The sequence below is a fragment of the Brachyistius frenatus genome, unplaced genomic scaffold (genome assembly GCF_029030835.1).
Source record: "Brachyistius frenatus isolate BFR_SWC_R1_liver_20210118 unplaced genomic scaffold, ASM2903083v1 Contig_66, whole genome shotgun sequence".
Lineage (NCBI taxonomy): Eukaryota > Metazoa > Chordata > Actinopteri > Embiotocidae > Brachyistius > Brachyistius frenatus.
In genome coordinates this window covers 1,340,937-1,351,937 of record NW_027210665.1, presented here as the reverse complement: position 1 = coordinate 1,351,937, position 11,001 = coordinate 1,340,937, and the positions used below count along the sequence as shown (strand labels likewise).

The 11,001-nt window shown below is 37.3% G+C and overlaps 2 protein-coding genes across 3 annotated transcripts; one reads left to right on the top strand and one right to left on the bottom strand.

The window, feature by feature from the left end:
• Positions 1–236: 236 nt before the first annotated feature.
• On the bottom strand, positions 237–4,545 carry uchl3 (ubiquitin carboxyl-terminal esterase L3 (ubiquitin thiolesterase)). 2 transcript variants are annotated; one of them, XM_069706983.1, is made up of 9 exons: positions 4,435–4,545; positions 4,198–4,209; positions 2,841–2,969; positions 2,531–2,687; positions 1,840–1,925; positions 1,480–1,527; positions 1,280–1,355; positions 1,067–1,125; positions 237–983 (listed from the first exon to the last, which is right to left on the bottom strand). In XM_069706983.1, exons 1-9 carry the CDS (start codon positions 4,474–4,476, stop codon positions 894–896), a joined length of 699 nt encoding a protein of 232 aa, XP_069563084.1. In that variant the 5' UTR covers positions 4,477–4,545; the 3' UTR covers positions 237–893. The 2 variants fall into 2 exon arrangements, with proteins under 2 accessions (XP_069563084.1, XP_069563083.1); XM_069706982.1 differs by lacking the exons at positions 4,198–4,209; positions 4,435–4,545 and adding an exon at positions 3,460–4,183.
• Positions 4,546–5,966: 1,421 nt separating this feature from the next.
• commd6 (COMM domain containing 6) lies at positions 5,967–10,213 on the top strand. Its single transcript, XM_069706981.1, has 7 exons — positions 5,967–6,108; positions 6,921–6,979; positions 7,420–7,485; positions 7,579–7,655; positions 7,804–7,972; positions 8,101–8,253; positions 8,344–10,213. The coding sequence occupies exons 1-7, from the start codon at positions 6,084–6,086 to the stop codon at positions 8,392–8,394; spliced, it is 600 nt and encodes a 199-aa protein (XP_069563082.1). The 5' UTR covers positions 5,967–6,083; the 3' UTR covers positions 8,395–10,213.
• Positions 10,214–11,001: the final 788 nt, after the last annotated feature.

Below are 11,001 nucleotides of genomic sequence, written 5' to 3'. Positions count from 1 at the left end.
TTTTGTATTTCCAGGAAAGAGGCCTGTTTTAAACTGAGGATTTATCCACTAATTACTTTTATCTTTGCTGAAATTGTCCTCCTGTGTGCCAGAATATTTTTTTTTAATTCTCTTCAGCAGGACTGATCAAATTGCATACATTGGAAAACAAACACCAGGTAACCAGATAAAGAATAAAGTAACCAGATGAAGTTATTCAACCATGTTTCTCTTACAGAGGAGATCCACAAAAGAAATGTTTAATAAACTTGTCTTTTATTTGACACAATCTCTAATTCTTATTACAAAAATTTAGGCACCGTCCACACGGATGTACAGTCTGTTTAGTTAACCTCACTTAGAGGAGAAAGGATTTTCATAGCATAATTACGGCATACAACAGCATTAAGCCTTTATTTTTATTTTTTTTCAAAGCTATAAATGAAATTCAAGCCTCTCAAAGCGTGTTTCTTCAGCTCGTTTCGACCATGTGGTTTAACATACCATCAAAAGCAGTTCCTGTGGTGATGTGGGAAACTTTTTAAAAACGTCCTTCTGCACTGAAAGCCAAACCCACCATGTAAACAAAGCATAGTGCAGTGTCAAAGTAGTGCAGCTGATATCTAGATTACATTTAGAGATGTTTCAGCAGAGGGGAGCTGGAAGATTTTGATCTTAACAAGAAATACTTTTAGTTACACAGCAGCACTCAAATTCCCCTAAAATTGATTTAACTTCTCACAACTGATTTAAAACACAAGCGTAACAATACTTTCGAAGGATTTCCCTGACATTTTATTATTTTCCATGCACCACTTGCTATAGGATTTTTGAATTGAATTGAATTGAATTTCCCCACATAATCAGCACTTCCGAATGTTTGGCAGTAGTGTTGTCTTTGTTTTCTGGGGTCCTCAGTATGAATCTTTGGAGAGGGCAATGATGGTGAAACGAACCTCCTGAGGATCTCGAGCCATGAAGATCTTACAAACCCCTATAGCATCCTGGAACACGGGAGCAAACATGATGAGCTGCAGCTCAGCGTAAGCAGCTATTTTTGTGCCAGTTTGGCTCTGCAACGTCTTACCTCCAGGAAAGTATCTTCTGAAGTTTTTCCGTGGACGATGGGGAAAGGCTTACGGCCATCTGGGCATAAATAAAATAAAAATAAAAATGAAGTCCATCAGGTGGTTTTAATATAACTGTGCTTTAATATGGTAATTAAAATCAACAATGTGACAAATACAACAACAAAAAAGTTCTGTACACAGGCGCACTTGTGATTTTGTGGTTCACTCACCCAGTTCATATAAGTGTCCTCCGACATTCACAAAAGCTATAAAATGCAGATTCACTTTCTCATCTAAACTTGGAGCCTAAAACAGACAAGAAATAAACACATCTCTTGACTTGAACTTTCTCTCGCTCTTCTACACGAAACATGTGACTTTATTGCTGCCAGAAGCAACATGAGAGATAGTTTAAGACTTTAACACAAACCTCCGTCTGTCCCTCCTGTGCACTGGATTCATGTGTGACACGTATACTCTGAAAGAGAAGGTTTTCTTTTTATGTAACATGTAGTAATTTAATTTGTCTATTACCTCTACAGATGTTACATATTTAGATTTTTCTCTTTTGTAAGATAATGTTCATGGCAACACTATAAAGGGGCCTATTATGAAATAAAAAGGATTTTCACATCTTGATGTCATAGTAAGATGATCATTTCTTTTTGGGATATGCTGGTCTCACAAATAAAAAAAAACCCAACGTGGTCTAGTTCTTCACACATGTGACTATCTCTGACCACTTCATTACCCAATCTTTGCTTACAGACATTCTAAAGTATTTTCCTACCTCATCTTTTTCCAGGAAGGTGGCTCTCTCCTCTGGGCTCATTTTAGATGTTTGTTCAAGAAACTTCTTAAGAGGAGAATCAGCCTCTGGAGAGGAAGAACAGACTTCAGTGAAATTCAACTGCCTGCAAGCAAAATGTCTGCCTGATTTACACTCAGTGTTCACTTTATTAGGTACACCTGTACAGTGTAGAGCAATTGATTAAAAATGTTTTGCCATAGAGACTACTTTTATTAATGCTGACACCGTATGTTCAGGATATTTTCTGACCCTGACATATAGGTGTATATTCTGTTATGGGATTAAGCATCAAGTTTATGATTACTTTTGGTGCTTTACTGCACTGCATTATACAAAGAGGTGTTTGTAATATTCTGCCCCTCTCACGTATGTAAACAGGTGTCACTCAATTATAACGTAGTCCACTACAACAGCACCTTTAACTGTGATCAGAGCAATAAAATATTTAAAATAATATCATCCCAGTAATATATATATATATATAATTGACTCAACAAATTTTGGACAATGTCATCAAAACTTAAAACATGATCAACTTTGCAAATGTGGAATTCATTGTCTTGAATTAAAACAGACAGTCCAGCAGTACATGATAAAATAGCCATTTTTGTTGTTGTTGTCATTTTAACATCTCAGTCCTATATGATGTGAGTGTAGAAAAAAGACTCACCAAATTCCAGGTGATTCTGGTTGTTTGCGACTGCATGAATTAATCCTATTGTTCCACAAGCGTTTCCAATGGTTTGCTTGACGAAGTAGACGTCAGGAGAGACCTCCTGTCGCTGGTCTTTGAGTTTCTCCTCCTCTTCTTGCTTGAACGCCTCGTACTGGATAGAAGTAGCAGAGAAAATAAATATTTGTTATGGCATTCCCATGAGTTTGGGTAACAACATCTATACAAATCTGAAGTTGAATAATGCGAATGCGTCCGTTATGGTTAATAAATTGTAGAATAAAGTTGTTACAAGAACAACAAGTACCTTCTCTGTCACTGGAAAGAGGAGCAGCACTGCACACACCGGTCTTGGCACCATGCTGAGCAGCTCTGGATCCAACCCATACACATCTCCAAATTGCCAGGTCGACCTCATACCCAAACAACTGACAAACTACACGCAAGCTGAGAGTAAAAAGGTTTGCACACCAAGATAACCTGACAATATCTAAATTAGTTGTGTCTAATAGCTGACTCCTAAATACTTTCAGTAACAACCGAAGGCTTAATGACGTGTCAGTAACATTTAAAAAATATCACGACTGAACCATAACGGCAATATCATTGTTCTCCAATTAAATATTCTGCAACTGCATGTCAGCAATCTAAACTTATGAGACAATCTTGGAAGAAAACAACTGTATAAAACACTTTTTATTCATAAAACCCAATCTTACAGGTCAAAATAAATGGGAGATTTCCGATTCATTTTCAAGAAGTTTTTTTTTTTTTTTTTTTTCAAACTTTGTATTTAGTTTCTTTAAGAGAAAAACATGACGTTTTGTAGATAGACAAGCTCCATATGAGCCCAAACAAATATCATTTCTGTATTGGAGTATTTATCTATTCTAGTGTATACATTTAGTTGTCAGTTCATTACGTACTCCTTCTGCAGTCAAATACATCAGTCTTTCCCATATTGATCTGAATGAAGTGGATAAATGATGGAAACACCTGTCAGTGTTACACAACAATATCTGAAACAACATCCTACAAAATGATCCGTTAAATTCACAGCTCTCTGCAATAAACTGGAAACTGAGTGTATCTTGAATTGTACGCTTTTTTTTTTTTTGAGACTACTTTCATTTGTTTTCCATGTTCATCGCACCTGCTATGAACTATACTCATTCAAATTAATAAATAAGTACCAAGTAAACACTGTTTAAATGAGTTCTCAGCTATATTCATAATTATCTGAACCTGTACGGTAAAGCATTATGTAATAGTCTTCTGCTGATTACCAAGCTTGACTAGTTATTGCTGATCAGACATTACATTGTCAGGCTGAAGAAAATCTGCATTTCACTTTTAATGTTTAAAACTTGAGGAATAAGGAAAGACAACTTTATAAAAATTTTTTTTTTTTTAAAAACTCTTATGACACAACATCTAAATAGCAAAACATGATCTATTTATTGATGACTGGTTTATTTATTTTTTTCCCTCGCAGTCCGTTTGTCAGGAAGTACTATTATTACATTATTATTACAACTTTTATTCTTTAATAATTTCGTCATGTTGGGTGTAGCATCGCTACTAGTAGGCCCTGCGCCTGTCTGCACGTCGCCAATTATTCTCTCTCTATCCGATATTAAATCAAATCGGAAGGAAGTACTCACCTTCGTCATGACCTGAAACGAAAAGACACAAGTTATTAAAGATGTTATTAAATTTGGAGTTGACTTTGGGGCAAAGCAGGCCATTTCGGCTGAAGCTTTTGTTCCCCCCTCCCTCCCTCCTTCCCCCTTTGCGAGCTAGAAGCTAGCTCGCCCTCACATGCCTGCGAATGAAAAGCTTCCATAAAAAACAACAACAACAACAACAATACGGGCTTGAAGAAAACCAACAATACATACTTCTGGGTTCGATTCCAGCGGCAGCCAGCGGGGACAGTCCATTTTGAAGTAACGGTGAGGTGTTATGTTCCTTTCAAACGAGAGTTGAATCGGATTTACACAAAAAAAAAAAAAAAAAAAAAAAAAAAAAAGGCTGTTTGACAGCTGGAAAGCGCTTCCGCGTCGGAAACGTGTATCTGGATCTGAAGGCCCTACGCAGGGGTGGAGAGGGGGGGGGATTACTTTTTAGATAAACAATATATCCACCATGCCCGGACCTTTACGTATTTAATGGACGCTTTGCATATATTTGGTTATACAAATTTTATAATTTTACTATAAATGGTTGTGTAATGTTTTTTTTTGGTCTTCAGAATAAAATATTTTTGAACGACCTTCACACTTCTTTAGGGTAACAGTGGTCTATTCCAACTTTATGGGCGTGGTTCAGATGATCCACAGAGATCGTGCTTTGCTCAGATGTATTGATCTGACTGATGCAGCGCAGATTTAGTTTTGGTATGTCAGTGGTGGCTGTTTGAAAATCAATATGCTACAGGAGAAAAGAACAAAAAATTTAAATAATTTAAAAAAAAAAAAAACCTCTCCACTCCTCAAATTACGGTTAGTGTGTAGCTCAAACACGTTTCCACCAGCTGGGGGCGCTGTTGTTCTTCATTTCACGGACTATACAGACAGCAATGACATGAAATAATAATAATAATAATTTAAAAAAAAAAAGGCAGATTGAGTTTATTTATTTGAGCACAAAATTATTTCGCACAAGCCTACTGATTGATGGCTTTATTATTATTTTTTATTATTACATGATATCATTTATATATATCTATATAATTTCATTTATTTATTATTTTACTTTTAATTGCAATTTGCTTTGTTAATAGAATGTGAGAAAATAGTCATCACATTCAAGTCCTGTTATGTCCAAAGACCCCACAGATATGCAGTTTACCTTCATTTATTAAAAGGATAAAAACTCAAAGCACTAGTTTGAGAAGTTGAAACTTTGGTATGTTTCTTAAAAAAAGAAAAGAAAAAATATTTAATTGCTTAAATAGCTTATTTGAAGATTTTTTTTTTTTTTTTTTTTTTTTTTTTTAAGTAACGCCAACATTTGTTTTAAATTTTTCTGCCATTTTTTTGTTCACTGGTGCAATATTGTTTGGAATAAAATATTTAAAAAAAACATATGAACTGGAGATTTTTTTTTATATTTTACAGGAAGACAAAAAGGAAATAAGTAATTTTGATAAAACAATTTTAGACAAAGGCTATTCACCCTATAAACCCTATTTATTTATAGCCCCGCCTCCCATCCACTAGCTCCTCCCAAAAGAGAAAAGGTTTGGCGCCAAAAATCGCAGACACTCCGGTCCAGCAGGGGGCGCACTACACTTTCTGCGATAGTTTGCGGTACGCCGTTAAACAGAAGAAGATGGCCGAGTCGTTTTAAAAGTGGACCGCTGATCGCTGTTTATTACTAATCGATCGCTAATGTCAGATCGATCATTATTGTCGATCTACATTTTTTTTTTATTGATTTAAATAACGTCGCTGTAAAAGTCCTTTTTTTTTAAAAATCACTAAATCCAGCGAGAAAGTCGCCAAGTGGTCAACGCTGCCTCGGCAGGAGAAAGCTGAGAGAGAAGATGCCAGCAGCAGAGGAGTCATATGGTGAGTTATAATTTGCAAACACTTAGCCTCACTGTTTAAAAAAAAAAAAAAAGAAAAAACAGAAGAATAGAGTTGTAATTTCTCAGGATCCTGACAAGATATGGTGATTTAGCTACTCGTTAGCGTTAGCTCAACACACCGCTTCCCTGTTGGTGATGTGAAGCTTCACAAACATTTGAAATCAAAACTAACCTCGAAGCAGTCGGTTTGAGATTCAGATTCAAGGTTATCTTATGTGGGAATTGTTGGGTTTCTCTGTATAATATCGTAACGTCTTGCTGTAAGGACGTTAACGTGTGAAGTGCCATGAAATAACCTATGTTGTGATTTGGCGCTATATAAATAAAGTTGAATTGAATTGAATTGAATAGCCTCATTTTGAGCTTCTCCTGTTTGATCATCAGCATACAGATGTGGCGTTTTCATCGGCATCTCTCGAACCAAACTGATGTTTTGATACCTAGAAAAACGTTTAAAATGTATTTTCAGAATCGTCTTTTTTTTTGGCCCTGCTTTTTATCCACTGGTGTCTTCCTTTTAGACATTTCTACTGAGATTTCTGAAGGTGTAAGGGGCTTTAATGTATTTGCTATTATGTTAATAAGTAAATAATATATATATATATATGTGTCCCAAAATATGTGCTTTTGCAGTTGTGGTTGCCCTGCTCTTGATGGTGAAAACGTGAAAGGATGTGCAATAATTAGAGTAATCAGACTTGCATGACACTGTGTACGTTGAGCATTTTGACGCCAGTGGTTGAGTCCAGACATGTCTGAGAAACGTTACGATGAATACATTTTGTTTTTCAGGCGTCAGCAACGTTGTGGACAACATCTGTAGACTTCCTCCAGATCCTTTAGCTGAAGCGGTGAGTATCGTCTGGCTTTAGTTTGCATGCAGACCAAAATCAAGTTCCAAAATGACAGCGAATGTACAGCGTAGACCATGATCATTTCTCATGTGAGTGATATACATGTGGAAGAACTTTTAGAGAAGCCGCACACAGGTCATATGTTGTTTTGTTATTGGCCTTTATCATTTGTTTGATCAGCACAGGCCCAGACTGAATTTCTGGAGCGGCAATAATTTAAACAAACATACTCACCTCTTATTTGTTAAATGATTTGCTACATGATTAAATTGTTTGTGAGCAAAACTCTCAGTGGGATTACCAGTTGAATGAGAAATGTAACATGCTCATGCTGATTTTAGCGATATCGGCAGACACACTCTGAACAGGCACGACAGGTTGTGGTGTTGGCATCATGGAGGTTATGTGTAGCTCTAATAATCTTATAATCTCCACAGTGTCAGCACATTCTGATTTATCTTCAAGGGCAGACCAGAGGAGTAGAATCAGCTGAAATTTCTGATGTGAGTCAATATTTCCTGAGAATTCTGTTTTCTACCAATCGTAACCAATCGTTCGAAGTTCCTCTTTCATGTTTCATTTGCTCTTCTTGGCAGGGATTTCAGAGAGCTGGAGTGGTAGTTAATCATGAAACTCTACAGGACATAATCAGATTCCTCTTGTTAACCTTCAGGTATCTTTTTTTTTTTTTTTTGCTATTTTCCATTTGACTGCAGTGTGTGTTAATTTGACACATGCATTTCTTATTTAGCCTGTCGAAAGGCCAAATCAAACACGAAGAAGCTCACTGTTCATGAGTGACATTAATGGTATATCGCCAGGTCAGGTGGGAGGAGCAACGTCTCTGCGGATGAACTTGTGTCAAAGCTGGAAGGAGACAGTAACAAGTGGTCCAAAGCTTCTCTACAGGTGCTGCACAGCTCATGGAGTGAACATGGTGCATTAGTTCACGCTCAGCAGGAGGTCCAGGCCATGCTGAGCATTGGCCAGGTATGTCCAAGTTTAACGCAATAAAGCAGTCCTACATAACTTTAAAATATTTTCCGATGACCTGAGCACATACTTTTGTCTTCCCCTTCTTTGTACAAGCTCATGAGACATTTCTTGTTTTGCTCCAGTTGGTGGACATGCAGTGGAAGCTGGGCATGGCAGTGAGCTCAGACACCTGTCGATCTCTCAACTCTCCGTACGTAACTCTCCTGCTAAAGATTGTCGAGCCCTCGGGGCAGATTTGTCAGAGGTCTTTTGAGATGACCATTCCACAGTTCCAGGTTTGTACTTGTTGATGTGAAAGCAGTCTCGCTGGTGTGTTTTATTTCTGGTTCCACTTTTGAGATTATTTATTCGTTTCTCCTCTGCAGAACTTCCACAAGCAGTTCAAGGAGATGGCGGCTGTTATGGAGACTGTATGATGGTTAGCACACCCGGGTTTATATGTTAGCAGCTGAGGAACTGAAGTGTTTGTCTGCTGGCTGTGTCAAAGTGTGGATGTGAATTACTGCAGTGTCAACTCTCAGCTTTGTGCTTGCACTTTTCCACAGATTACATAAACTCCTAGATGATTTACTTTTTGGACGTCGCTCTATCAAAAAGTTTTGTGGGTTTTTTTCTGCATTTGAATGCCAAGATGGAAGTGTACTTACTCCTCTTAACTTTTACAGGTATCAAGGATTTAAATTTAGGGTTATGTAGTCTATACTTACTCTGCTAGTACTGCAAAACCCTGACTAATACTCCTAAATGTGCCAACTTTGTTATAAAATAATATTGTTATAGTTTAGATTAATCACAGTTTGCACTAACTTGTTTACCTATGTGTTTCTACTTTACAGAACTGTAAAGAATGAAAATGTATTCCCACAGGGAACACATTTGTCGCGGTTTTTGTATGTAGGCCATGAGACTGTGATTAGCTCAGCATACAGCATCCTCTGAATGGTTTCAGATCATATTTGACATTTCGTATCTGCTCGGCGCAACAGTTTTTAGTTGGAAAAGCCTGTGAAGTAAAATCTAGTGGTAGAAAGTAGCTTCAGTATAGTTATTCAAATTTAAAGCTACAGTGCAGAACTTTTCACTCCCACTTTTGCCAAAGAGAGTAATTATACAATCATTGAACATACATGCAATAACCGACTCCGTCGCTACCGTTCCAGCTGCAAAATGGAAAAGTGTCACAACCCCCATGAAATGACTCGTCTCGCTATCAGAACTTGATCCATACAGACATTTGGAATGTCTAGAAGAGCTGCACAATTGAATTAATTTATCCCCATTTTAGTTACCATAGAGCTGTGAGTTAACCGGCTGGCCCAGCAGAGAGCATGTTGCACCAGAGATGCTGTGAAATACAAAGAGATTTATGTGGCTTTCGTAGGTTTAATCAGCACGGTGTAAACTCATTTGGAAACCGCTTGAATGTAAGAGACAGCCATTTATATGTAAAAGTCATACACTGCAGCTTTAAGTACATTTTTATGCAAGTTTTTTACGTCTACATAAAAATTCAGAGGGAAATATTGTGCTTTTTGTTCCACTGCTTTTATCTAACATCTAGAATGACTAGTACAGTTTACAATTATGATTTTTACATTTGAAATTAAAAAAGCCCCCAAAATACATCAGATTGTTAAAACCACAATCTTTTTGCTCATGACCCCTTATAATAAAGGTAAATAATTATGGGCTGCCTGCCATGTTTCTCACTTAGTACTTAAATGAAACCTTTTCCCTCTAAACTTCTCAAATGATTTCATTCAGATAATTGTTCGATCCCCAGAGAAGTAAAATTATAACAATAAAACAAAGATTAGAAAAATATTTTTGAAAGTAATGTAAATCTGTACATCAGAACTTTGTTCTCAAACCTCATAAGTCATCTCACGCTCCCTGAGATGTATCTGGTGACCCATTGGAGGGCGCCCTATCCCTAACCTGGGAGCCAGTAGGATAAACTACAGAGAACTGACTACCAAACCTCTACCCGCTACATCAGTATTAACAATTGAATGATTTCTGAGGATTTCTCTGTAAAATGAGTACTTTTAATTTTTGATAGTTTGAATGTATTTTGCTAATCATTCGTCTGTGCTTTTAATCAAACAAGGATGGGTTCAGTGTTTCTTCCAATTGAGTGTTTTCAATTTGCTGTGTTGCTACTTGTATTTACATAAAGAGTCTGAATACTTCTTCCACCACTACAGCGATGCAATAAATAATTGTTAAATGTGAGCTTTAATTGCATTGTTATTTGATCTCAACTTCACAGCTCTCAAGATGTTATCCACTCATTTTTTTGTAGACTTAACAAAATCCTGTAAATTGGTATTGGCTAAGTAACAACATAGAAATAATTAGGACCTACTTTTGGGTAGTTTTGAGTCAGATAGTCATTCTGATTTGATGTCTGTGGATCGGCATTTGGATGGAGAGCCCAGAGTCTGCAACACTTAGATGGATGCTTCAATTATTCAGTCAAAATTGTGCAGAGATTTCAATGACTTTCACTCTGAGGGTTAGTCATTGGATTCAGTATAAAGTCGACACTCAAACAAATAGACAACATACGATTTCATTTAATAGGAGTTTGTTTAGTGGCCCTGCTGCAAATAAAGTCCTATTCTTGCACACCAGTAGCTACTCTGTTTGTAGAGCTCTAGTGGCCTCTGCCTCAGGTTATATATGGCAAAGGTGCTATTTTTGGGACAGGCAGTATTTGCATATTATGGCATTTAGTAGATGGGAACTCCTCCAGTGCATGAAGCATCCGATGTGATTACAGCTGTCTAATACTATGATTCAGCACAGCCTGGTTGTAAACACTTGAGAACTGCCTCGAAAGTATTGGACATGTGCGGCAAACATTGCAAAGGCCTGTTTTCACGACCCCTGTGTGTACCTGATGGGTGAAGGGGCAGTTGGGATTACAAGCAACGGAATAGTAGGGCCGGAGGACTGTAGTGCCATAGGGGCTGCGAACAATATCCATACTGCCATCATGGACGAGACTTTCCAGTTAA